Source organism: Pseudorca crassidens, chromosome 4, assembly GCF_039906515.1.
Source record: "Pseudorca crassidens isolate mPseCra1 chromosome 4, mPseCra1.hap1, whole genome shotgun sequence".
NCBI lineage: Eukaryota > Metazoa > Chordata > Mammalia > Artiodactyla > Delphinidae > Pseudorca > Pseudorca crassidens.
This window is the reverse complement of record NC_090299.1, coordinates 64774591-64800467: the sequence shown is the minus strand read 5'-3', so window position 1 is coordinate 64800467 and position 25877 is coordinate 64774591. Positions and strand designations below refer to the sequence as shown.

Here is a 25877-nt window from a genome sequence, read left to right as displayed (position 1 = left end):
AACACATGATTGCCTGAATATAACAGATAAATGAAGTATTAATGTTTCTAAGATTTACAACATATTTTCATATTACACTGATAACAAACTTACATTTCATTGCATGTGTTAGCTGTTCATATTGCTGTTGAGCAAGAACATGAAGTTTATCTTCTGATGGGCCTCCTTGAGAGAAATCTTTAAGTAAACCTGTATCTAAAAGGAAATAAATGCTTTTAAATATATCACTATTAGATGTTTTTCATATATTGCTATTATCACATTATTTAATATTTTAATCATTTTCCCTATTAATGAAAGTTTTCATGGAAAATATTTATCAAAAATAAATAGGCAGGGGACTTCCCTGGTGGCGCAGTGGTTAAGAATCCACCTACCAATGCGGGGGACACGGGTTCAAGCCCTGGTCTGAGAAGATCCCACATGCCACAGAGCAACTAAGCCCATGCACCACAACTACTGAGCCTGTGCCCTGGAACCCGTGAGCCACAACTACTGAAGCCTGCATGCCACAACTACTGAAGCCTACGTGCCTAGAGCCCATGCTCCGCAACAAGAGAAGCCACTGCAATGAGAAGCCCATGCATCACAATGAAGAACAGCCCCCGCTCGTTGCAACTGGAGAAAGCCCGCACACAGCAACGAAGACCCAACCAAAAATAAATGAAGAAAAATAAATAAATTTTTTAAAATAAATAAATAGGCAGTATTATAAAATACTGACTTAAAAACTGAATTGATAAAGGTAATTTTGCTTAGTTTTAATATTATTTTTCCTTTTTTCTCCAAGTTCTTATGATATAGTCACCCAACCAGCCAAAATAAGTCATTTAGGTATAAAAAACAAAATACAGTCAGTCTGGGTACTAATAGAGGAAAAAAAGATTTATTTTCCAAGGTAGAAACTGATGGGCTATAGTCAGATCTGAGTAAGAAAGAACACAAAAGGATACAGTTAAAAACATTAACTTACTGAAAGAAATTTTGGAAGAAAAAACTAGAGGGCCCATGTGCAGCAACGAAGACCCAATGCAGCCAAAAATAAATAAATAAAATTAATAAAAAGAAAGAAAGAAAGAAACTCTTATAGTAATTCTTTAAATTTCTGAAATTATATATATATATATATATATATATATATTTTTTTTTTTTTTTTTTTTTTTTTTTTTTTTTTTGCGGTACGCAGGCCTCTCACTGTTGTGGCCTCTCCCGTTGCGGAGCACAGGCTCTGGACGCACAGGCTCAGCGGCCATGGCTCACAGGCCTAGCCGCTCCGCGGCATGTGGGATTTTCCCGGACCAGGGCACGAACCCGTGTCCCCTGCATCGGCAGGTGGACTCTCAACCACTGCACCACCAGGGAAGCCCCTGAAACTATTTTTAACATAGTTCTTGATAATATTAACTAAGATATATTGAATACTACTCTAAATAGATTATTTTATTCAACAACCCTTAAAGCATTATTATTCATTTTAACATTGAAAAAACTGTTCAAGCATACATTAAACAACTTGTCTAAGGTCACATGGCTACTAGTTGAGAGCCAAGTTCTAGCTTGGCAATCTGACCAACCTTCTAACCCCTGTTTTATTCTGCCTCTCAGTAACTCCCTGCAGTATGAAAGCCAACTATTTATACCATATATTTGGCTATTCCCCACTCCAGTAATATCACTAAAGGTTAATTAAACTCCATTTCTTCCCAATTTAGTTTTACACTTTACATTTTTCTCTTTCATCACTTTTTAAAGGACTATTTACCCATTATTATACTCTAAAACCATATCAGCTTACCTTTTCACCCCATTTTAAAATAATTCTAAGTTGTTAGCAGAGATCGACTTCATACATTCCTCAAATATGATAATGTTTATGATAAACATTCTAAAATTGGTTGTAATGTTTTCCAATGTTAAATTGTTTTTCAAACTAATTCATGATTTCTCACGAATCTAAGTCTTTTGGATTCATCCCCACTAAATTTATGACTAATATTTCTACCATAATCACTAGGTCAGCAGTTCCTTATTTGCTCTGGCTATTACCTCATCAAAGTACAGTTTCCTTCAAAACCCTCCTTTTTTCCAGGTTTGCCAAAGACCACTTCTTGGCTTATCCGGTCACCTCTTCAAGGATTTCAAAATATTATCAATATCTAGGAAACTTTTTACTTTCCCTCTTTTTGTCATTTGTAGTTACCTTTGTGCTTCACCCACACCCCAGCCTCTAAATGATTTTTACCTATGGTTTATTTTGTTCTGCATTCCCACTTCAAGATGACCCAGGATAAGGCCAGAGTCTCACAGTAGTTCTAAGTTCTAGTTCTCTTAACTGGAATGCTTATTGTAGCTGCAGCTATTTCGTCCCCTCTTCTTACAAAATCTAATTCTTCTTTGATCATTTCCCAAAGTTAGTATGGGAATTTTCTCAGTCCACCATACTCCCATCTGAGTTGGTTAGTCTTGGAAAGAAATTTTCTGTAGCAAGACAGAATTCCACATAGTTCAGTATAAGCCCAGTTAAAAATTTTGTGGTGTAGTGCAGGGGTCCCCAACCCCCAGCCATGGACCACTAGTGGTCCGTGGCCTGTTAGGAACTGGGCCACACAGCAGGAGGTGAGCAGTGGGCGAGAGAGTGAAGTTTCATCTGTATTTACAGCCTCTCCCCGTCACTCACATTACCACCTGAGCTCCACCTCCCGTCAGATCAGGGGCAGCATTAGATTCTCATAGGAATGTGAACCCTACTGTGAACTGCACATGCGAGGGATCTAGGTTGCGTGGTCCTTAAGAGAATCTAATGCCTGATGATCTGAGGTGGAGCTGAGGCAGTGATGCTAGCGCTGGGGAGCAGCTACAAATACAGATTATCATTAGCAGAGAGGTTTGACTGCACAGAGACCATAATAAATCAATTGCTTGCAGACTCATATCAAATCCCTATCAGTTATACAGATTGTCAACAAACACATGAAAGAGGGCTTCCCTGGTGGCGCAGTGGTTGGGAGTCTGCCTGCCGATGCAGGGGACGCGGGTTCGTGCCCCGGTCCGGGAGGATCCCACGTGCCGCGGAGCGGCTGGGCCCGTGAGCCGTGGCCGCTGAGCCTGCACGTCCGGAGCCTGTGCTCCGTAGCGGGAGACGCCACAACAGTGAGAGGCCCGCATAAGGCAAAAAAAAAAAAAAAAACACATGAAAGAATGCTCAACATCATTAATCATTAGAGAAATGCAAATCAAAACTACGAATGCGATATCATCTCACACAGGTCAGAATGTGATATCATCTCACACAGGTCAGAATGGCCATCATCAAAAAATCTACAAACAATAAATGCTGGAGAGGGTGTGGAGAAAAGGGAACCCTCTTGCACTGTTGGTGGGAATGTAAATTGATACAGCCACTATGGAGAACAGTATGGAGGTTCCTTAAAAAACTAAAAATAGAACTACCATACGACCCAGCAATCCCTCTACTGGGCATATACCCTGAGAAAACCATAATTCAAAAAGAGTCATGTACCAAAATGTTCATTGCAGCTCTATTTACAACAGCCAGGACATGGAAGCAACCTAAGTGTCCATCAACAGATGAATGGATAAAGAAGATGTGGCACATACATACAATGGAATATTACTCAGCCATAAAAAGAAACGAAATTGAGTTATTTGTAGTGAGGTGGATGGACTTAGAGTTTGTCATACAGAGTAAAGTAAGAGAAAAACAAATACCATATGCTAACACATATATATGGAATCTAAGAAAAAAAAAAAGGTCACGAAGAACCTAGAGGTAAGACAGGAATAAAGACGCAGACCTACTAGAGAATGGACTTGAGGATATGGGGAGAGGGAAGCGTAAGCTGTGACAAAGTGAGAGAGTGGCATGGACATATATACACTACCAAATGTAAAATAGCTAGTGGGAAGCAGCCGCATAGCACAGGGAGATCAGCTCGGTGCTTTGTGACCACTTAGAGGGGTGGGATAGGGAGGGTGGGAGGGAGGGAGACGCAAGAGGGAAGAGATATGGGAACATATGTATAACTGATTCACTTTGCTATAAAGCAGAAACTAACACACCATTGTAAAGCAATTATACTCCAATAAAGATGTTAAAAAAAAAATCCCTATCAGTGAGTGGCAAGTGACAATTAAGCTGCATCTTACGGAGTAGACTGGACATAAGCAACACACTTCGGGTGTCACTGTCTCCCATCACTCCCAGATGGGAACATCTAGTTGCAGGAAAACAATCTCAGGGCTCCCACTGATTCTGCATTATGGTGAGTTGTATAATTATTTCATTACATATTACAACGTAACAATAATAGAAATAAAGTGTACAATAAGGACTTCCCTAGTGGCGCAGTGGTTAAGAATCGCCTGCTGGACTTCCCTGGTGGCGGAGTGGTTAAGAATCAGCCTGGCAATGCAGGGGACACGGGTTCGAGCCCTGGTCCAGGAAGATCTAAGCAACTAAGAGCAACTAAGCAACTAAGCGGAGCAACTAAGCAACTAAGCGGAGCAACTAAGCCCGTGCGTCACAACTACTGAACCTGCACTCTAGAGCCCACGAGTCAAAACTACTGAGTCTGTGTGCCACAACTACTGAAGCCTGCATGCCTTGAACCCATGCTCCACAACAAGAGAAGCCACCGCAATGAGAAGCCCGCACAGCACAACGAAGAGTAGCCTCCGCTCGCCACAACTAGAGACAGCGCGTGAGCAGCAACGAAGACCCAACATAGTCAAAAATAAATTTTTTAAATTAAAAAAAAAAAAAGCGCACAAAAAATGTAGTGTGCTTGAATCATCCCAAAACCATACCCCCACCCCCACCCCAACCACCGGTCTGTGGAAAAACCGTCTTCCACGAAACCAGTCCCTGGTGCCAAAAAGGTTGGGGACCACTGGTATAGTGGAATTCTTTCTATAGTGTAGTATAGTGGAATGTGCTAACTAATCTGAATTTGAATCCCAGCTTTGAATCTAGCTACATGACCTCAGGCAACTTGCTAAATTTGTCTCAATCTTGGGGGTTTTTTTTCCCCTTTATAAAACAGAGATAATTAAATAACACTATCCTCAAAAAGTTATTGTGAATATTAAGTTATAATGCATGAACACTTCCTAGATATTGACTGGGGCATAGTTGCGCTCCATAAATATTAGTTTCTTTCCCTCAATTACTTTTTCTTCATTTTAGATTCCGTCCTTGCTAGAAATAGAAAACAGTTACTCAACATATTCTGAATGTTGGTGGAATGTCCTCTTTGTCTAATATTCTAGTTAACCGTACCTATGCCTTTCACTATAAACAAGGGATTAGAGTAAGAAGCAATTTCAGTTAACATACTGTGATTAACAGCATGATTCAAAGGGCCAGAGTCAGAGCAGTAGTGTTTGAATCCAGGCTCTGACACTTACCAGTCAAAAGACTCTGAGTGGCTTCAACATCTCTTGAGCCTCAGATTCCGTATTTATAAAAGAGAAATAATGAGTAACCAATTCATTGAGTTCTTGTGAGGATTTGATGAAATAATCCAAGCAAAGGATTTAGTTCAGTGCCTTATACATAAGTGCTCAATAAATGTTAATGTTAAATAATATTTCTTAATTTATTAAAGAAGCAAATAAAATATTCTCAGAATATTTAATCTGAGATATTCGTATCATAAAACATACATACTGGGGGTTAAAGAAGTCTTGAGTTTGAAATAGTCTGATCATGATTTAATTGGGATCATCTTGGAGCACAGACTCTAGAGTCAGGCAGATCTAAATCTGAATCCTAGCTCTCTTACCAAGTAGTTATGTGACTATATAAAAATGAATGAATCTTTTTGAGTTTCAGTTTTTTTATCTATAAAATGCTGATAAATGTTAATGCCTATATTCTGAGCTCTGGTATATGCCAGAACAGCATACTAGCATCTGTTCTGATTGCCTACATCACTCTAACTATTGAACATTTTGAATATTCCCCTTGCCCGTATCTCACAGAACTGGTATAATAAAGATTAAATGAGGTAATGGATGTAAAATACTTTATCCATATTAAGTGCTCTATATATGGTAGTTATTCATTAATCAGATGTATCTGATATGTCATCTTAATGATTTTAAATAATTTCATTTTAAAAATATTAAAATTTCAATAATTTAGAAATTAAAAGTTAAAGCAAGTACCTTCATGCTCATTTAAAATAAATTCTACTGGATTGCTAACACCCAGTCCTGAACAACGAGGTAGCAGCAGAATCACTTTAACTTTCTGTAACCTATGATCCTTTGATTCAAGGTTAATAAATGTCTCGTGAAGTATTTCAATATCTGGGAGAAAAAACACAGAAAATGTATGTAAAAATATTAATTAAAAATCTTAATCAGTATGTAATTATATCTATTTATCATTGTTCATTTTTAAATCCTCAACCCCACAAAAAGTCATTTTAATGCAGTCAGAAAAGAGGATTATTTTCTGATAACATCCTAAAGTTAATGCGTGAATTCTCTTAATAGAGTTCTTTCTCCTTTACTTGAGAGAATGATTTTGAAGTTTAAATATCTTCTACATAAAATATAATTTAAATTTTCCATTCTGAACTTCAGATTGCATTTAAAGCAGTATGGTATAGTGGAGGGAAATGGCTTTTAGAGGCAGAAATACCCAAGTTTGACTCCCAACTTCACTATTTACTATCTGTGTGACAATCTCTCTAAGCCTCAATTTCCTTATTTGTAAAATGGGATAATAAAGCCTACACCTCATCTAATTGTAGTGAAGATTGAGATAAAGCAGTTAGGCTTAGCATGGTGCCTAGTATACAGTAAATGCTCAGTATTGGTTACTTCCCTTCCCATTTTTTAACCCCTTTTATATTCTATTTTTCCCAGAAAAAAAATTTTTATTAGCATTTATATTTTCACTTAGCATTTTATAATTTTTATTTAGGCACAGTCTAAAGGTCCTCAGGGACCTTATAATTTAGTTTAAGAGTGTCTGCCTTCCCTCAGGTTATAACTATCTGTGATCCTGCCTTAGGGCCACCCCTTCACTTCTGCAATGGCTCCCATTCCCCTCATCTGCTGAGGAGTCGCTCTTGAAATTGCCCTACCCAACCCTTCTCTTGTCTAATCAATTCTTCTCTCTTTCTATTGTCTCTTTTGAAAAAAAAATTTTAATCAAGTGGGCCTTTTTCTTTTTTCCCCTATTTTTAACTTTTTATTGTAAAAGTTTCAACATATTATGTCAAAAATAGACATAATATGTAATAAATTCTCAAGTACCCATTATGGTGCTTCAACAATGAACCATTCATTCCCAATCTTGTTTCATCTATATCCACACCCACTTCCACTCCCCCATATTATTTTGAATCTATAAAATATTTCACCATATATCACTAAAAGATAAGAACCCCTTTAAAAATACAGCCCCATACATTTTAAAAAGTAATTTGTTATCATCAAATAATAATGGCATACAATCGTGGCTCAAATTTTCCAATAGTCTCACACTTGTCAAATTTTTTTTTATAGTTTATTTAAATCAGGATTTAGATAAGGTACATACATTGCAATTAGTTGATGTCTTTTAAATTTCTTTTTGTTTATAGGTACCCTCTCCATTTTTTCTTATCATTTATTTCTTAATGAAACATGTTTTTTTTGTACTACTAGAGTTTCCCACAGTCTGGATTTTGCTAATTACTTTCCTAAAGTGTAGTTTATTAGTAGCTGGATCTTTAGAGCTTAATTAGATTCAAGTTCTTTTTTTTTCTTGGTGGGTGGGGAGCACAAAACTACTTCACAAGTGGGGTCACATTCATCCATTAAATTGCCTTTATGGTACCAGCAAAGGGGTTGCAAAATAGTCGTATTCTACTCCCGTCTTCCCTTTTTCATTTATCACCTGGAATGCTTCTAAAAGAAGAAACTTCCCTTCCTCTACTGCTTAGTTACCCAGGGGTTCCTATTCTCTCTGGTTAACTAGGTAAAAATTCAAAGGGGTAATAAACCTGGAAGTGCTGGATCATAAGGGCATGTATTTTTTCAATTTTAGTGATTAATGCTAGTTTTCCAAAGTCACTGTACAAATTTACAGTCCAACCAACAGTGTCTGAGCATTCCTAATGCTCCTTACCTTGTCAGCACATGGTACTGCCATCTTTTTAATTTTAATCATTCTGTGGATATGTGGTGGTAAGTTGTGATTTGAACTGCATTTCCTCGATTACTAATGGGGTTAAGGTACTTTTACATAAGTTTTTTTGGTATTTGTATATCCTCTTTTGTGAAATGCCTGGTCATGTCTCTTGCACATTTTCCAACTGGGCTGTCTTTTTTATTGTTAATTTGTAAGAATTCTTTGTATACTGTGGCAAAAAAAACCTCTTCATCAGTTTATATATTCCCTCTCTACAGTTTGCCTTTGTACTCTTAATGCATAGAAGTCCTTAAATTTTAAAAAATTTTACTGTAGTCCAATTTATCAATCTTTTCTTTTATGATGAGTGCTTTATGTGCCCTGTTTAAGAAACCTTTACCAGCCCCAGTCAAGAAGTTTTCTCCTATAATACATTCTAGATTTGTGTAGATGGTGTGAAGCAGGGGTCATTTTTTCCCAGCACCATTTACTAAAAAGACCTTCTCTTCCTTAATATCCTGTAGCATCAAGAGGATTGAATTGAATCAATACAGATCAACTTGGAGAAGAAACTCATCTTTATGACATTTAGTATTCCAATTCATGAACACGGTCTGTTGTTTCCATTTATTTAGGTCTTCTTTCTTTCTTTCAATAATGTTCCATAAGTTTTATGAGGAGGTCTTACACATCTTTTACTAGGTGTATTCCTAAAAGTTTTATGGTTTTTTGTTCATTGTAAAAGGTATCTGCTTCATTTTCAAATTTTTGTTATTGGTGTACAGAAACTGAATTTGTATGCTGACCTTGTATCTAGCAACACTGCAAAAGTCATACGTGTAACTGATTCACTTTGCTGTACAGCGGAAATTAACACAACATTGTAAATCAACCATACCCCAATAAAAATTAATTTTAAAAAGGCATACATGAAATCTATAGTTTATAGATTACTTTGTTTTTTCCACATATATAATCATGTCACCCATAAATTAAACACAATTTTATTTCTTCCTTTCCAAACATTATATCTTCTATTTCTTCTTTTCTTTCCTTACTGTACTGCCTATGATTCCCAGTACAATGTTGACTAGAAGTGGTGATGGCAGGCATGCTTATCTAATCCCTGATGCCAGAAAGCTTTAAACATACCATCAAGTATGATATTTGCTGTGTATATATATAATAAATGAATGTTAAATTTTATCAAATTTCTTTTCTGCATCTATTGAGATGACCATAAAATTGTTCTCCTATTAACATGATTACATACATTGATTTTTAAGAGTTAAACCAACTTTGTATTCCTAGAATCCAGCTTATTTATAATGTACTATTCTTATATATTTCTAAATACAGTTTGCTAATACTTATTTCAGCTAGCTAACACTTATTTTTACAAATATGCTAATGAGTGGCACTAGCCTATAATTTTCCTTCCTTTAATATCCATTTCAAGTTTTTGATATCAAGGTTATAAATTAACTGGGAAGTAATCCTTCTTTTTCTATTCTCTGAAAGAGTATTATTTCTTCCTTAAAGGACTAAAGGTTTTTAAATTTTTTGCTTTGTGAGTGGGGAGATTTTCAATTATGAATTTAATAGACATTTATATCCACTAGTTTTAAGATCTTAATAGATACAAGAGTATTCAGATTTTCTATTTCTTCTTCTGTCAGTTTTGGTAAGTTGTGTTGTTCCAGGAATATGCCAATGTCATTTAAATGTTCAAGTTTGCTCATAGTATCTTTTTATTATGTTTTAAATGTCTCTAGGATCTGTAGTAATATCTCCTTGCCCATTACTGATAACTGAATTGTTTTATAAACTTTTTTCTTGAAGAGCTGAATTAAATTAATATACTTTACCCATTTTTAAATTGTGATATATGTCTTATTATTGTTTACATATTCTAGATACAAGTCCCTTATTACATACATGATTTGCAAATATTTTCTCCCGTTCTGTGGGTTGTCTTTTCACTTTCTTGATAGTGACCTTTGAAGAACAAAAGTTTTTCATTTAGATGAAGTTCAATTTATCTTTTCTTTTGTTGTGTTTAACAACACACTGCCAAATTCAAAGTCACAAAGTTTTACTCCTGTGTTTTCTTCTAGAAGTTTTATAGTTTTACCTCTTATAATTAGGTCTTTGATCCAGTTTGAGTTAATTTTTGTGTATGATTTGAAGTAAGGGTCCAACTTCATTCTTTTGCACGTGGATATCCAGTTATCCCAGCACCATTTGTTGAAAAGACTATTCTTCCCTTGTTGAATGGTCTTGGCGCACTTGTCAAAAATCAATTGACCGTAAATGTAAGATTTTACTTCTGGATTCTCAATTCTATCCACTGATCTGCATGTTTATCTTTATGCCAGTCCCGCATTGTCTTGATAACTAAAGCTGTGTAGTGAATTTTGAAATCAGGAAGTGTGAGTCCTATAACTTCGTTCTTTTTCAAGACTGCTTTGGCTACTTCAGGTCCCTCGGATTTCCATGTGAATTTTAGGACAGAATGTCAGTTTCTGCAAAAAAGCCAGCTAGGGATTTTATAGGGATTGCATTAAATCTGTATTTTTTCATGGATTCTTTAGAATTTTCTATACACAGAGCATTTTACCTGCTGATTCTAGATAATGTGGCTTTATATATTTTGAGACTACGTTATTATGTACATACTTCTTAGTACTGGTATATTTTCCTGATGACTTAAACATGCTATATTTCTAGTAAGTTTTCTTGACATAACACTACTTTGTCTGTAGCTCCTTTTGTTAGTATGTTCACTGAATATCTTTTTCTGTCCTTCTAAGTTTTTTTTTTTGAATATCCTTTTATGTAAGGGGTATCTCTTATAAATAGCATTTTAACGTTGATCTTTAAAAATCCAGTATTGATGTTCTTTGTCTTGTAATTCAAGTATTACTCATGCATAGTTAATGTTTACTTATTGATTTATAAATACATATTTTTTGTAAAGTTTAATCTACCTACTTCCTTTCTATTTGTCTTGCCTTTTATACATTACTATGGTGATTCCAATTCCATATTCCACCCCTCCCCCTTAGCTATTAGTTTTACATTCTTTTATTATTTGTTTATTGTTTGCCCCTGATATTATAACACATACCACTGACTTAATAATTTACTACTTTTATCATTTCTTAGACAAAGCAAGGATGACAGAACACATTAATTCCATTTCCTTCTCTAAACTATGTGCAATTGTTGTAATGTATTTTAATTACATATAACACAAATATTGTTAGCTCCACAAGACATTAGTTTACAGTCCCACAAGACACTAGACTACAATTATTTAGATTTACCTATGTACTAACCTTTTCCATTGCTCTTCATTTCTTCCAGCATCTACAACCTTCTGTATGAGACAATATTCCTTCTACTCAAACAATAACCTTTAGTAAACCCTTTATTGTATCTGCTGGTAACAAATTCACTCTCTTTTTCTGAGAGTATCTTTATTTCAAAGGAAATTTTTGCTGTGTATAGAAATCTAGCCTGACATTTTCTTTCTGCACTATGAAGATATTGTTTGTCTCTGGCCTCAGTTGTTTCTGTTGAAAAGTTAATTTTTAGTTTTATTGCTATCTCATCGAAGGTAATATGTATTATTTCCCTGGCTGCTTTGAACATTGTTCTTTGTCTTTCGTTTTCAGCAATTATGCTATGATGTGCCTACTATGTTTTTTACACATTTATTTTTTATTTTTTTATTTTTTAACATCTTTATTGGGGTATAGTTGCTTTACAATGGTGTGTTAGTTTCTGCTTTATAACAAAGTGAATCAGTTATACATATACATATGTTCCCATATCTCTTCCCTCTTGCGTCTCCCTCCCTCCCACCCTCCCTATCCCACCCCTCCAGGTGGTCACAAAGCACCGAGCTGATCTCCCTGTGCTATGCAGCTGCTTCCCACTAGCTATCTACCTTACGTTGGGTAGTGTATATATGTCCATGCCTCTCTCTCGCTTTGTCACAGCTCACCCTTCCCCCTCCCCATATCCTCAAGTCTGTTCTCCAGTAGGTCTGTGTCTTTATTCCTGTCTTAGCCCTAGGTTCTTCATGACATGTTTCTTCTTAAATTCCATATATATGTGTTAGCATACGGTATTTGTCTTTCTCTTTCTGACTTACTTCACTCTGTATGACAGACTCTAGGTCTATCCACCTCATTACAAATAGCTCAATTTCGTTTCTTTTTATGGCTGAGTAATATTCCATTGTATATATGTGCCACATCTTCTTTATCCATTCATCCGATGATGGGCACTTGTTTCCATCTCCGGGCTATTGTAAACAGAGCTGCAATGAACATTTTGGTACATGACTCTTTTTGAATTTTGGTTTTCTCAAGGTATATGCCCAGTAGTGGGATTGCTGGGTCATATGGTAGTTCTATTTTTAGTTTTTTAAGGAACCTCCATACTGTTCTCCATAGTGGCTGAACCAATTCACATTCCCACCAGCAGTGCAAGAGTGTTCCCTTTTCTCCACACCCTCTCCAGCATTTATTGTTTCTAGATTTTTTGATGATGGCCATTCTGACTGGTGTGAGATGATATCTCATTGTAGTTTTGATTTGCATTTCTCTAATGATTAATGATGTTGAGCATTCTTTCATGTGTTTGTTGGCAGTCTGTATATCTTCTTTGGAGAAATGTCTATTTAGGTCTTCTGCCCATTTTTGGATTGGGTTGTTTGTTTTTTTGTTATTGAGCTGCATGAGCTGCTTGTAAATTTTGGAAATTAATCCTTTGTCAGTTGCTTCATTTGCAAATATTTTCTCCCATTCTGAGGGTTGTCTTTTGGTCTTGTTTATGGTTTCCTTTGCTGTGCAAAAGCTTTTAAGTTTCATTAGGTCCCATTTGTTTATTTTTGTTTTTATTTCCATTTCTCTAGGAGGTGGGTCAAAAAGGATCTTGCTGTGATTTATACACATTTATTTTTATTGGAGTTCATAGCACTTCTTGAATCTGTGACTTTAATCAATGTTTAAAAACTCCCAGTCCCAATTTCACATATTGTTTTTTCCCAGTTCCTTTTCTCCTCTCTTTCTGGGTTCCCAATCACAACATACCTGACATCACTGGATCACTGAATCTCATGTGTATTTTATGGTCTCTTCCATATTAGTCATCCTTTTGTCTCCTGATGCTTCAGTCTGCATAGTTTCTTCTGACTGATCAGTTCACTTGTTCCTTCTTTTAGTTTTAACCTACTGTTAAATCTGTTTATTTCTTAATTTCACATATTGTATTTTTCAATTCTAGAATTTTCTTCTGAGTTTTTTAAAAATTATAGTTTCCAGTTCTCTGCTGAAATTCTGCAGTTTGTCATTTAGTCTCTTCAGCATATTAATCATAGTTAAAGTCCACATCTGATACCTCCAGTACCTGGCCCTTTTGTGGGTTTGCTTCTATTGCAGTATTTTTCTCTTTATTTCACTCACATCTTTCTTCTATTTTGTCTGATTTTTCTTTTTCTTGAGTGCCAGACACAGAATTTGAAAAAAATTAGGAGATAATATGAGATCCAGGATGATGTTACTTTCTTCCAGAGAGAATTTACTTTTGCCTCTGGCAATCCCAGATCACCTTAATCCAACTGGGAATTGAGATGACTGGAATTTGGGCTTCAATTCATCAGAGGACTGATCACTACCCAGGGTATACTTCTGTGCTCCAATGAAATCCTGGGTATTTACCAGTCTACCTCTCCATGTCAAGCCCTGGATTCTACTTATCTTTTCGCTCACCCTGTGAATCTGTCAAAAGAGTCGTTTAGTTTTTCAGCTTCACTGAACCTATAATGAAATGTTATCTTTTGTCACAGCATGATCCAGTGGAAAAATTCTTTAAAAATAAGAAGCCTAAGGACTTAGCATCTGGTCCTAGATATTATCTTTGTCCCTTAAGAACTCCTGTGATTGTGTTCTTATTTATTAGAAGATGACAATTTCTACCAGTTACTTTAATTATTGTTTGAAACTCAAATTATGCAGTAAATGTCAAGCAATATACCAAAGTGCCAATATATTCATTAATTTAAACTGCAGTTGTTTAACCAATATTAAGTAACAAGAACAGCCTGATATAATACAGATTAGTGGGGATTTTAGGAGTATAGTTCGTATATAGAGTTTTATATTACGAGAGATAACAAATTCAAATATTTTTAACATTTCTAAATCTTACAGAACATTACCACCAAACAAATAAATATTTGTACATACTTTTACATCCCATTTTTGTGAAAAGGTTCTTCAGGTCAGGATCCTTAGCTTGTGATTGTACTCCACACACAAATATTTTTGAGGCATTATTATTTGTTAAGACTGACATATGGGCAACTGTGTACCACGAACCTGTATTGACCATTAAGATATCATCATCCATATTTAATAAAGCCTTCACAGAATGGACAGCGAGACTTCGAGATTTGTCCTACAAGATAATGGTACAATTAGAATTTCGAAGGGTTTGACCAGAAGCATGTACTGACTTCTTTTTGCCTCAGGTAAAAACAAAGTATTGGCAGAAATTCTGAAGAGATACCTAACGCATTCGAGTTTAAAACATCTTAACATATGTTAAAATATAAACTTAACAAAGATAACTGATATAAACTGATTTAAAACAATACCCTAACTTTGTTTAGCCTAAATTATGACTGTGATCATTTAACTTTTATACAGTGATAAGGCAATGCCAAAATCCCCAAAATGTGATTAATAGACTACTGATGTCCTGCCTTAGCTCCCATTCTTAAGCCTTCATGAAAATGCACCCATTTGCTACTGCCATTCTTTCTTCCCCATTACACTGTCATCTAAATGGCTGCTAGCTCACAGAGATTAAAAGTAAGATGGTTGACAAGCTTATAAAAGGGGGCTGGACAGATGAGTTTCTGCAACTGATCTCAGTGCTCAACAAGGTGTCACAACAAAATAAGGCCAAGAGACTCTGCCCAAGAATGCAGGTACTATGAAGGGATAAACCTTACAAAACTAAGGTGAATCTGAGGCAAGAATTGAAATCTAAGCACATAAAAATTAATTTAACCTGATTTCTTTTAATTTCTCATTCTATTGAAACCACATTATACCTCACATTCTCTTCCTGCATTGATAGCCGTTTATATATACACATCTTACAAATCAAAGCTGTAGGAATATAGTAAAGAGATAATGGGAAAGTATTACACATTGCGTTTTCAAATGCAGGATGGCACTAGCATCTTCCCCAGAAATGGAAAGAAGAAAAGGAATCATTGTGCCTTCTCTTGAATCCTCCCTTGGGAGAGAAAAATATAGCCTTTTAGCTGTAGGCAATAAGAGTTCCCCCATCTATGGTGTGTAGGAAGAATATGTTCTTTACAATATGCCCACTTCACATGGGGCAAAGATGTCAAAGTATAAAATGAAAACTGGCTGTAGGGGAATTAATTTTATTCAAGGTGAAAATTAGGCCTTATAAACTTCCTTGATAACCTATACAAAATATAACCAATTTGTTAGGTTTTATTTTTAAGTGGAGGAATTCTCTGGGTGAACAGGATTACTGAGAATCACAATGAAAGTAAGTGTTAGTTTACCTGAAATACAAGTTTATAATCTTTGAAAAGATCTATATTTAGAAGATCACTTTTAAGATGAGATGGAAAAATTAAGACATCATAGCAATGTTGATCCACAGCAAAGACTTTATTATGAACATGCAACACAGATTTGACTTTATTATAGCCTTTTTTCTTCAAACTATGATAAACTTCTTCAGGGCTGTAAATATATAACATTAGGTTTTAATTACAAATATAACACATCAAAAGTGTATTTAACACTAGAATCTTTTTCCTACAATAAATAAAAATATCACTGCGAATATTGCATCTAATGGAACATAATTTTAGCCAACAATAAGTTGAAAAACAGAGACAAAAAAGTTAACACATTTATGTAATTACTTTTGGTAATCTGGTGATAAAATCCTGAACTAAACTATGATTCCCCAATCACTCCCCCAGATGAGCCCCCCATCCATTAAAAAGGTAATACTTCTTATCACATTATTTTGAAAGGCAAGTGACTTAAATAAAGAATTTGATTAGAAATCTTACCTGATTTTACACGTATTTATCCAAGCATAAAGTGGCAAAGTTGAGGCCCTTAGTTCCTGGTTCCTAACTCTTTCTGGAAGAATGTGGTAAATTGAAAGGGCATCATGTTTGATTCGATATCTTGCCAATGCCGCAGCCAATTTTGTCTTAAAACTAGAAACAGAAAATCCATTCTTGGTAAGTACTGCATTGAAGACAAGACTATCAATTTTCCACTAGAAACATTAACAATTAGAATTTTAACAAATACTTCTATAATTCTATTTCAAATTTTTGAAGTCTAAAATTAAAATTTGCCATATTTAAAAATGGAAATCCAATAATCCTGCTTCTTTTCTTCAGTTTTTGATGTCTCTGTATAGCTGTGTATCTCCTCAAATATTTTCTTTTTAAAAATTTATTTATTTATGGCTGCACTGGGTCTTCGTTGCTGCACGCGGGCTGTCTTTAGTTGTGGTGAGCGGGGGCTACTCTTCATTGTGGTGTGCGGGCTTCTCATTGTCATGGCTTCTCTTGTTGCGGAGCACGGGCTCTAGGCACGCGGGCTTCAGTAGTTGTGGCACACGGGCTCAGTAGTTGTAGCTCGTGGGCTCTAGAGCACAGGCTCAGTAGTCGTGGCACACGGGCTTAGTTGCTCCGCGGCATGTGGAATCTTCCCAGATCAGGGCTCGAACCCGTGTCCCCTGCATTGGCAGGCAGATTCTTAACCACTGCGCCACCAGGGAAGTCCTCCTCAAATATTTAAAACAATTGCTGGCTGAGAGACAAATTTTATGTAGTGAAAAAGGTGTAGGATTTAGAGTCAGACAAACGAAGTTCAATTCAGGCTCTGGGGCTTCCCTGGTGGCGCAGTGGTTGAGAGTCCGCCTGCCGATGCAGGGGACACGGGTTCGTGCCCCGGTCCGGGAAGATCCCACATGCCGCGGAGCGGCTGGGCCCGTGAGCCATGGCCGCTGAGCCTGCGCGTCCGGAGCCTGTGCTCCTCAACGGGAGAGGCCACAACAGTGAGAGGCCCGCGTACTGTAAAAAAAAAAAAAAAAAATTCAGGCTTTGTCACTTACTAGCTGTGTGACCTCAGGTGTGATACTGAATCTCTCATCAGCCTCAGTTTTCTCATCTGTAAAATGTGATCAGCTCACCTTGCAATTAATGTGGTGATTAATGTCATGTGTGTAAAATACTTAGCACAGTGCCTAGCACGTGGCAGGCCCTCATTATAGGTCAGTTATTATTATCAGAGATGGCAACAGTGTACTCTTGATAAGATTAAGGAACTTTCATGAATATGTATCAAGTCCTTCCCAGTTCTGACTATCCCATACCTCAAAATTCCAAATAACAGAAAAGAAAAACAAGAACTGTTTAGCATAACCATGAAGACCCAATGATTTTTTTTTAATGTCATAGCCCAAATTTTTAATAAATGAGAATACAGGACTTACTCTTGACCTATATTCATAGCATTTTCACAATAGGAATCTAATTGAATAATAAACCTCAAGGATAACCTTGAATGAGAAATGAGGAAGGGATGCCACAAAAAGTCAAGTTCCTTGAGAATGGTGTATGTGGCTGCAGAAAGCTTAATAAGATAGAGACAGAGAGCGAGAGCGGGGGGGGGGGGGGGGGAGAGAGGGAGGGAGGGAGGATGAGAACACAGGGGCACTTTGGGTGGGGGTAGAGGGGAGGGTTATCAAACATTAAGCCTTCTGGGACTATCATAGAATTAGATTTGTGGGAACTTCCCTGGTGGCACAGTGGATAAGACTCCATGCTGCCCATGCAAGGGGCCCAGGTTCGATGTCTGGTCAGGGAACTAGATCCTACACGCATGCCACAACTAAGAGTTCGCATGCCACAACTAAGGAGTCTGTGTGCTGCAACTAAGACCCAGTGCAACCAAATAAATGAATTAAATTAAATTTTAAAAAAGAATTAGATTTGTGTAGTGCTATGTCCTAATGTCATAGAACTACAGCAAGGGACATTAAAAATAATTATATATTAATGCACATCAAAGAATAAATTAATATAAAGGGGATGAGTTACTGTTCTATATTATACACTGAGATGTTTCTGAGAACAGACTATTTTTGACTAAACAGTCCTTCCAAATACCTACATAGTTCGAATTTACCGTAATAAATGCTACTGACAATTATTCAATCATTAAATATAAAGATCAGAGATGTGAAGCCTAGAAAAATGTATGTGTTGTGTATATACAGGGAGTATAGGGAGAAAAGATTTTCCAAAACCCAGATAGCAAACATTTTGGACTGTGAATTTTAATATAATTTAATCATATAAAAAGTAACTTGAAGTATATGTACAGTTATAAAGATTCTTATATAAACATACAGTATCAGATTGAGGACAAAGACCAAATCCAAATGCTATTAGGATAACCAGATATATCACTTCCATAAATAAAATATCCTGTGATTGCTAAAAATACTTCCATAGCTTTAAGGTAGACTGCAGTGATGAAAACGGAAGCAAAAACAGCCTTTCCCAACATTCTTGATCCAGAACTCCATCTCCTGCTACAATTTGTGTTATGGCAGAGAGTTGCTTAATTATCTTTTTATCAGCATCCCTGTTATACATGTAGCCAGAGCTTTGTTTCTGTATGTTAAATTGTAGTTATATAATTCCTAAGCTTAAATCTTAAATGAACCCATTAGCTACAGGCCAGAATCCAAACTCTTTATCATGACACACAAGGATATTAATAATTTAACCTGAACCAACTCTTCCTTTCTCAATTCTCACCACTCACATCCATAAATCTACCTCTAGTCACACACTGAGCTATTTACCACTCTTGCTTACATGCCACATCCATTCCCCTCTTTCTCTACTTTGCTGTTCCTCTCTCTCTCCAGCCAGTATGGTTTGGACTCTGCAATCAGATTACCTGGGTTCAGATTCTGGTTCCACTAATTACTAGCTATGTGACTTTAGACAAGTTACTTCGCTTCTCTAAGCTCTAGGAATTAAGAAGTAGTATCTAACTTATAGAATGGTTGCAAAGATAATTTTGAATGTATTTAAAGTTAAGTTATTCAAGAAATGATAATGATTAATATGCTTATTCTTTTTTTTTTTTTTTTCGGCTGTGTCATGTCTTAGTTGAGGCACACGGGATCTGCATTAAGGTATGCGGGATCTTTCGTTGAGGCACGGCTTCTCTCTAGTTGTGGCGTGCGGGTTTTCTCTTCTCTAGTTGTGGCGTGTGAGCTCCAGAGCATGTGCGCTCTTTAGTTGTGGCACGCGGGCTTAGTTGCCCCGCGGCATGTGGGATCTTAATTCCCCGACCAGGGATCGAACCCGTGTCCCCTGCAGTGGAAGGCGGATTCTTTACCACTGGACCACCAGGAAAGTCCAATATGCTCATTCTTTTATTACTAGTATTAATCAAGTACTGTTATCAGACCTGAGCTATAAAGATTAAAAGATAGTTTCTACCCTTAAGTAATTTACAATTAGATGGTAAAACAGACATATAAACAAATAATTATAGCTCAACATGGTTAATGTTATAAGATACATAGATAAAGAAGAGAGTAAATGTATTGGAAGAAGAACAAAATCAGCCTAAAGGGACTTCCAAGAGGAGAAACCTGAACTATTAAAGGAGGAGCAAGAATTTTCCAGACCACAAGAAGAGAAAAGACATACAGACAGAGGGCAGAGTACCGTAAAAAATGGAGATGTTAAACAGCAAAGCATATTTACAGAGCAATGTTTCCATTTAGAGCAGAAACCTACAGGTTTCTATTCTAAGCACCACTTCCCTTCTGGGAATAGAAACTTCCCCTCTTACGAAAAATGTTCCTCTCCTCCCTCCGTTCATATAATTTTCTTGGGAGGTGTTCCTAACTGACTCTGTCTCCTTGACCACAGTTGATTGGGAGAGGGTGAGCACTTGACCCAAACCAGAGTCAAGTGAATTTTTGTGTGTAGCAACCGAGAGTCAAGCCAGTCTTTCTAGTTTTCGTGCTGTGTACGATGTAAAGCTCCTGAGTAGTCAGCAGCCAAGTTTCCCATTCTATGAACAGAAGAAAAGATCCAAGAATGAAGGTAAAGCACACAAAGAGGCAGAGACTAGAGTCGAAGAGAGCCCTGATGATACTTGAGCCACAGGATTTAGTTAGTAGAAGCATAGCCACATCAATGTCTTTCCTGCAAGTCTCATTGTTCAATTCTTCCGTGTGATACCTTATAGTAAAATTTCTCTTTTGTCTAATCTAGTTTGAGTTGGAGTCCTGTGTGTTGTCAAAAAAGAATCCTACCTAATACAAAAAAGGTTTTACTCCGTTTTGGCTTCAAATTTTCAGAAATTTTATCTAACAATGAACAAAATATTTCAAGTTTTTTTTGTTGTTGTTAGTTTGTTTTGCTTTTTGTTTTTGTTTTGTTTTGTTTTGGCCACACCACATGGCTTGTGGAATCTTAGTTCCCTGACCAGGGACTAAACCCAGGCCCTCCGCAGTGAAAGTGCCAAGTCCTAACCACTGGACTGCCAAGGAATTCCCAAAATATCTCAAGTTTTGGAGTGCCATTAGTAATGCCTAACACAAAAGAAATATGGTTCTCTTTAAATATAAATTGAATATTTTCTTAATGCCAAAGGATAATCTTCAGTGAACTGTTTGAATTTCCCATACAAATATAAAATCAGACATCATACTGACAACTGTTTCAGAATATTCACTAAGTAAGTGAAATGGGCTAAGAGTTTCCAAAGAAGGGGTGGAGAGAATATGAGAGACAAAAACCCATGAACAAGTGTTTAGGAAGCATTTCAGCAAATGAGAAACCCTGGAGTATTATGTGAATGAGAAAACTGAGGAATAGAAGAAAAGGGATATATCCAAGCAAAAGTGATTTATCCCAAAAATCCATGGATGGTTTTAACATTCATAAATCATTCAATGTGAATTACCTTACCACATTAATAGAATAAAGGAGAAAAAGGGCTTCCCTGGTGCCGCAGTGGTTTAGAGTCCACCTGCCGATGCAGGGGACGTGGGTTCGTGCCCCAGTACAGGAGGATCCCGCGTGCCACAGAGCAGCTGGGCCCATGGGCCATGGCCGCTGGGCCTGCGCGTCCAGAGCCTGTGCTCCGCAACAGGAGAGGCCACAGCGGTGAGAGGCCCGCGTACCATCCCCCCCCAAAAAAGGAGAAAAAAATGATCATTTCAGATGTTCATCCCAAAACTCTGATCTCTGTTTTCTTACTTTAGTAAGACTACAGTTTTCCTCTTGAGATCCTCCTTCCTGCACTGCAGTTGGAAAGTACCTGTAGGTATATAGCCAGGACTATTCTAGGGCTCACCTCATTTGTCTTCATTCTCTCAAGGATCAAAATTCTGTGCTGCTTTTTGTCTAATGTCCAAAATATTTGCCTCATATATTTTGTCCATCTAGTTGTTTACAGGAGGAATATAGCTTGATCCTAGATACTCTGTCATGACTATATAATCACTTTTTTAAAATATCACTTTACCTGCCATATGGAACAGATTGTGAAAAAGTAAGAGTTACAGGCAGGGAAGGAGGACTACTATTGCAGTAGTCCAAGTGACCCATTATAGTGGCTTGGATTTGAACAGCAGGAGTGGAAATAGAAACAAGTAGACACATTCAGCATGTTTTCCAATTGGAGTTACAGAACTTGATGTATTAGGTGTGGTATGGGCACCGGGGAGGGGAGGAAAGAGGAATCAAGGATGATATCTAAGAAGCTGGTGGTGCCTTAATTGTAATGGGGAAGGTTTCAGGACAGTTTTGGGTGGTTTGGGAGGATGGACCACTAAGTCTTTCTTCTCCTGCCTCTCTACTCTTTCACTGCCCATTCCCCAATTCTGCCTCACCAAAGCCCAACAAATTATTTGGCAGAATCAGATTCTTGGGCTAGTGTAAGGCAGGGGGGGAGTAAGAAAGGAAGAAGCTGTGGTCTCCTTTTATTTAACCCAGTCACATAGTATTCAAAATATAGTTGAATTTTGTACAAGGAATGAGTTCTTAAAGAACTCATTGCATATGTCAAAAATGATAATAGGTGTCATCTTGGATTATATCTCTAAGGCTATGAACAAATGAAGAAAAAGATACAAGTTGGACTAGTAAGAACCTACTGTATAAAAAAATAAATAAAAGAAAAATTTTAAAAAAATATACAAGTTGGTAGAGTGATAAAACACAAGGATCTCTGGAAGAGACAATAACAACAAAGATCAAACAATTTTCATAAGGAGGAAATAATTCTCATTCAATTTCTTGCTAAATAATTACTTCTATCACCTCTTAGTCTTAATCTTCTTGGTAGAAGCATAACTAAAGTATACTTCAAGCTTACAATGATTCTATTTCCCTGGGGACAACAGTGCCCAGCCCCAAGCCACAGATGATCTACAGATGTTGGCCTCTACCATTCTGTCTCAGTTCAGAATTCTGCTCCATTGGCTATGGGGGATTGGCCCAGAGGAATGCACCTGACCTTCATGGAGCCAATCAAATTCCCAGGGGAGGGATTATAATTTAGAATTGGGGTTAGAGACAATAAGTTAGTCTAAGTGAAGAAACTAACATACAACTGTAACAAGTAAGCTCAAGACGTGGAGTGCAATAGTAGGGTTTTCTCCATGTAGACTAGAGAAGCAGAGAAGGCAGATCTGCAGAGGAAAAGAATGAAGCAGATATTGAGAGAAGCAGAGTTAAAAAGATAAAGAGACAAAGCAGCAGAGATAAAGGTCCTAACATCTTTCCAGCTCCTGCTTTCATCCTCTTCCTGATTCTCTGAGTTGCATGAGACATTCCAATACCTTTATAAGAACATTTTCCATTTTCCTCAGCCTAACTGAAGATGGCTTCTATTACTTGAAAGCTGAGACTCTTGATTAAAACCCTTAGTGTTATCTTTATACATGTATTTTCTCAGCATGATTTTTATCATTATACATGGATTTTTTTCAGTGTTATCTTTATATAAGTATACTGCACTACTGTTCTCTGCAATTCAATCACTAAATACACGCATTTCTCCTATAGCATATTATGAATTGAGTATAGCATGAATTGGGTATGAAATAACTTATTAATGTGGGAATAAGATCTGCATTATATGAAGCTCTATTGGTTTGGGTAGGGGGAAAAACTGCACTGACAGCTTCTCGCCCTGACAAGAATGCAACCAGATGTGTGTCAAGGCAGGAGGTAGCATGGTATGCATTATGGGGAAAGAGAAAACTCTGGAGAATCAGGAACCTAAGACAGTAATATCTTCTGGTTCCTCTGGCCTCCTGAGCCATGACCTTTGCTTGTCCTATTTCCTGCCTGGCTTGCTAACATTCTCAGCTAAAAATCTGCTGCTCATGAAACCACAGTCTGGTCTTTCTTACTTGGTTGGAGCCCTGTGGCTTTCCTAACCTCAGCTCTCATTATGCTCACTGAGACTAAGTTGAGACTTCCATGAACATCTCCTGAGTCCTGACCAACTCAAACAGAAACTGACAGCAGCTCAGGAAAGCTGAAACTCAGAGCCTGTCCCAGAGCATACTGCCCCACCAACTTTTCTCTGATGTATCTGCGCCCATCGTGGGTGCCCATCCTCAGAGGCAGGTTGCCCGGTACTGGTATGGGTGAAGTAGTTGTCCAGAAACCTGTGCAGTAATCAGGGGCAAGATCCTTACTTACCTAACACAGAGGGTACATACATCTGATTGCTTTTGCTTTTCTCCATCTCCAAATTTCTCATGGCTACAAATGACATGAGATATGACTATGTCATATCTTTCATCTTCTAGAGTACTTTAGCCACCACTCACTATCTTAAGTGGAAGGAGTAGTAGCATATAAATGCTTAAATCCTGGGCTCTAGAGTCAGCATTCCTCAATGTGTATTCTGGCTACTCCCCTTTCTAGCTCTATGGCATTAGGCAGGGTCCTTTAACATGTCTGTGCCTCAGTTTTCCCATGTGTAAAAATACAGGTTGGTAACAATATCTACCTCAAAGAGTTGTTATGTAAAGAGCTTCTTATAACAATGATTTATACATATTAAGTGTTCAATAAAGGTAAGTTATTACTATAACTCCATTATGTGAGTCCTCTGGTCTCAACCTTCAATACTGTAAGTGAAACTGCTTGAGTTTCCCATAATAATATAACATGACATATGACAACTGTTGCAGATTATTCACCTGGTAAAAATCTTCCTACAAGATTGCTGTTGTTGCTATATTGTGCTTTCTATTAAGGTTCAACGATGTAATAACAAAAGCCCTAACAACAGTAGCATTTAACACTGATTGACTATCTACTAAGTGCCTGACTCTAAGCTCAGCATTTTATATAGTTTATTTACTTCTTCCAACCACCTTTTTAGGTAGATGCTATTATTATCCCCATACTAGGTTTCTGTTGATATTTAGGATAAAAGGAAAACAAATTTAAAACATGTTAGTTTTGTTCTTAACTACTAACATGAAGTTGTAGATTTTTTTTTTCAACTTGGAAGAGTGATAGGTTCTTATCTACTGTTGGAATTTTCTTGTTTGATACATGTTAGATTTTTTTTAAAGAGCTATAAACAAAGCCAGGTAAACAAATAATAGCAGTTTCAAATGAAGTGTAACTTAAGTACGTGCTAAAAATTGTCAGGAATTTTTCATCATTTTCCAAATACTTACAAGTTGGATCTTACAATTCAAGCTTTGAAAAACAACTTGAATTTAAGCAGAATATTTACCCTGTTCAAGATTTGTTTGTAAAGGAACTCAAGAAACTTATGAACTTTTATATTTTTTCTCTATAAAATTTTAACAGTTATCTACACATTATATTGTATACAATTTCACCAGTGAAAATACCAATAATGATTTCATATAAAACACTGTTTTCACCTTTACAATTACCTGTTAAGAAGGTTCTCTACTTCTAGAACTTCCGCTACAGACTCTTCATTATCAGAAATGAGACGAGCTTGAAATTTTCTATCTTGGAAATCATACAGCATCACAATGATAAGACTGTTCAAATGATCTGGCTACCAAGGGGAAACACACATACAGAAAAGCATACAAACAATATCTAATAGCAATATTTTCCATTCCATTGTTTTTCATAAGAGAGCAGTCATAAAAATATGACTATTTATACATAGTCTGGTTGAATTGGGAGATAGAAGAGGACTGCAAAGGGACTTCCCTGGTAGCACAGTGGTTAAGAATCCACCTGCCAATGCAGGGGACACAGGTTGAACCTTGGTCTGGGAAGATCCCACATGCCGCGGAGCAACTAAGCCCGTGCACAACTACTAAAGCACGCACTCCTAGAGCCCGTGCTCCACAACAAGAGAAGCCACCGCAATGAGAAGCCCACGCACCACAACAAAGAGTAGCCCCCGCTTGCTGCAACTACAGTGCCCGTGCACAGCAACAAAGACCCAACGCAGCCAAAAATAAATAAATACATACATACATACATAAAAGAAAAAAAGAAAAGGACTGCAAACTAGAAAAAAAATCCAATAAAAAATAAACCTTTCAAAAAGGACAATTTTTGGCAGATTCATCA

At 36.9% G+C, this 25877-nt stretch overlaps 1 protein-coding gene across 3 annotated transcripts in view; it reads right to left on the bottom strand.

The window, feature by feature from the left end:
* Window positions 1-25877, bottom strand: part of NSUN7 (NOP2/Sun RNA methyltransferase family member 7) — a 63843-nt gene that overhangs the window by 22480 nt on the left and 15486 nt on the right. For 2 of the 3 annotated variants that reach the window (XM_067735811.1, XM_067735813.1), the window contains exons 4-9: window positions 25217-25347; window positions 16293-16445; window positions 15771-15954; window positions 14410-14620; window positions 6190-6333; window positions 94-195 (exon numbers count right to left, since the gene is read on the bottom strand). In XM_067735811.1, the coding sequence (XP_067591912.1) occupies window positions 94-195; window positions 6190-6333; window positions 14410-14620; window positions 15771-15954; window positions 16293-16445; window positions 25217-25347 (925 nt within the window). The remainder of the gene's footprint in view (window positions 1-93; window positions 196-6189; window positions 6334-14409; window positions 14621-15770; window positions 15955-16292; window positions 16446-25216; window positions 25348-25877) is intronic. The other variant, XM_067735812.1, reaches the window with a different exon arrangement.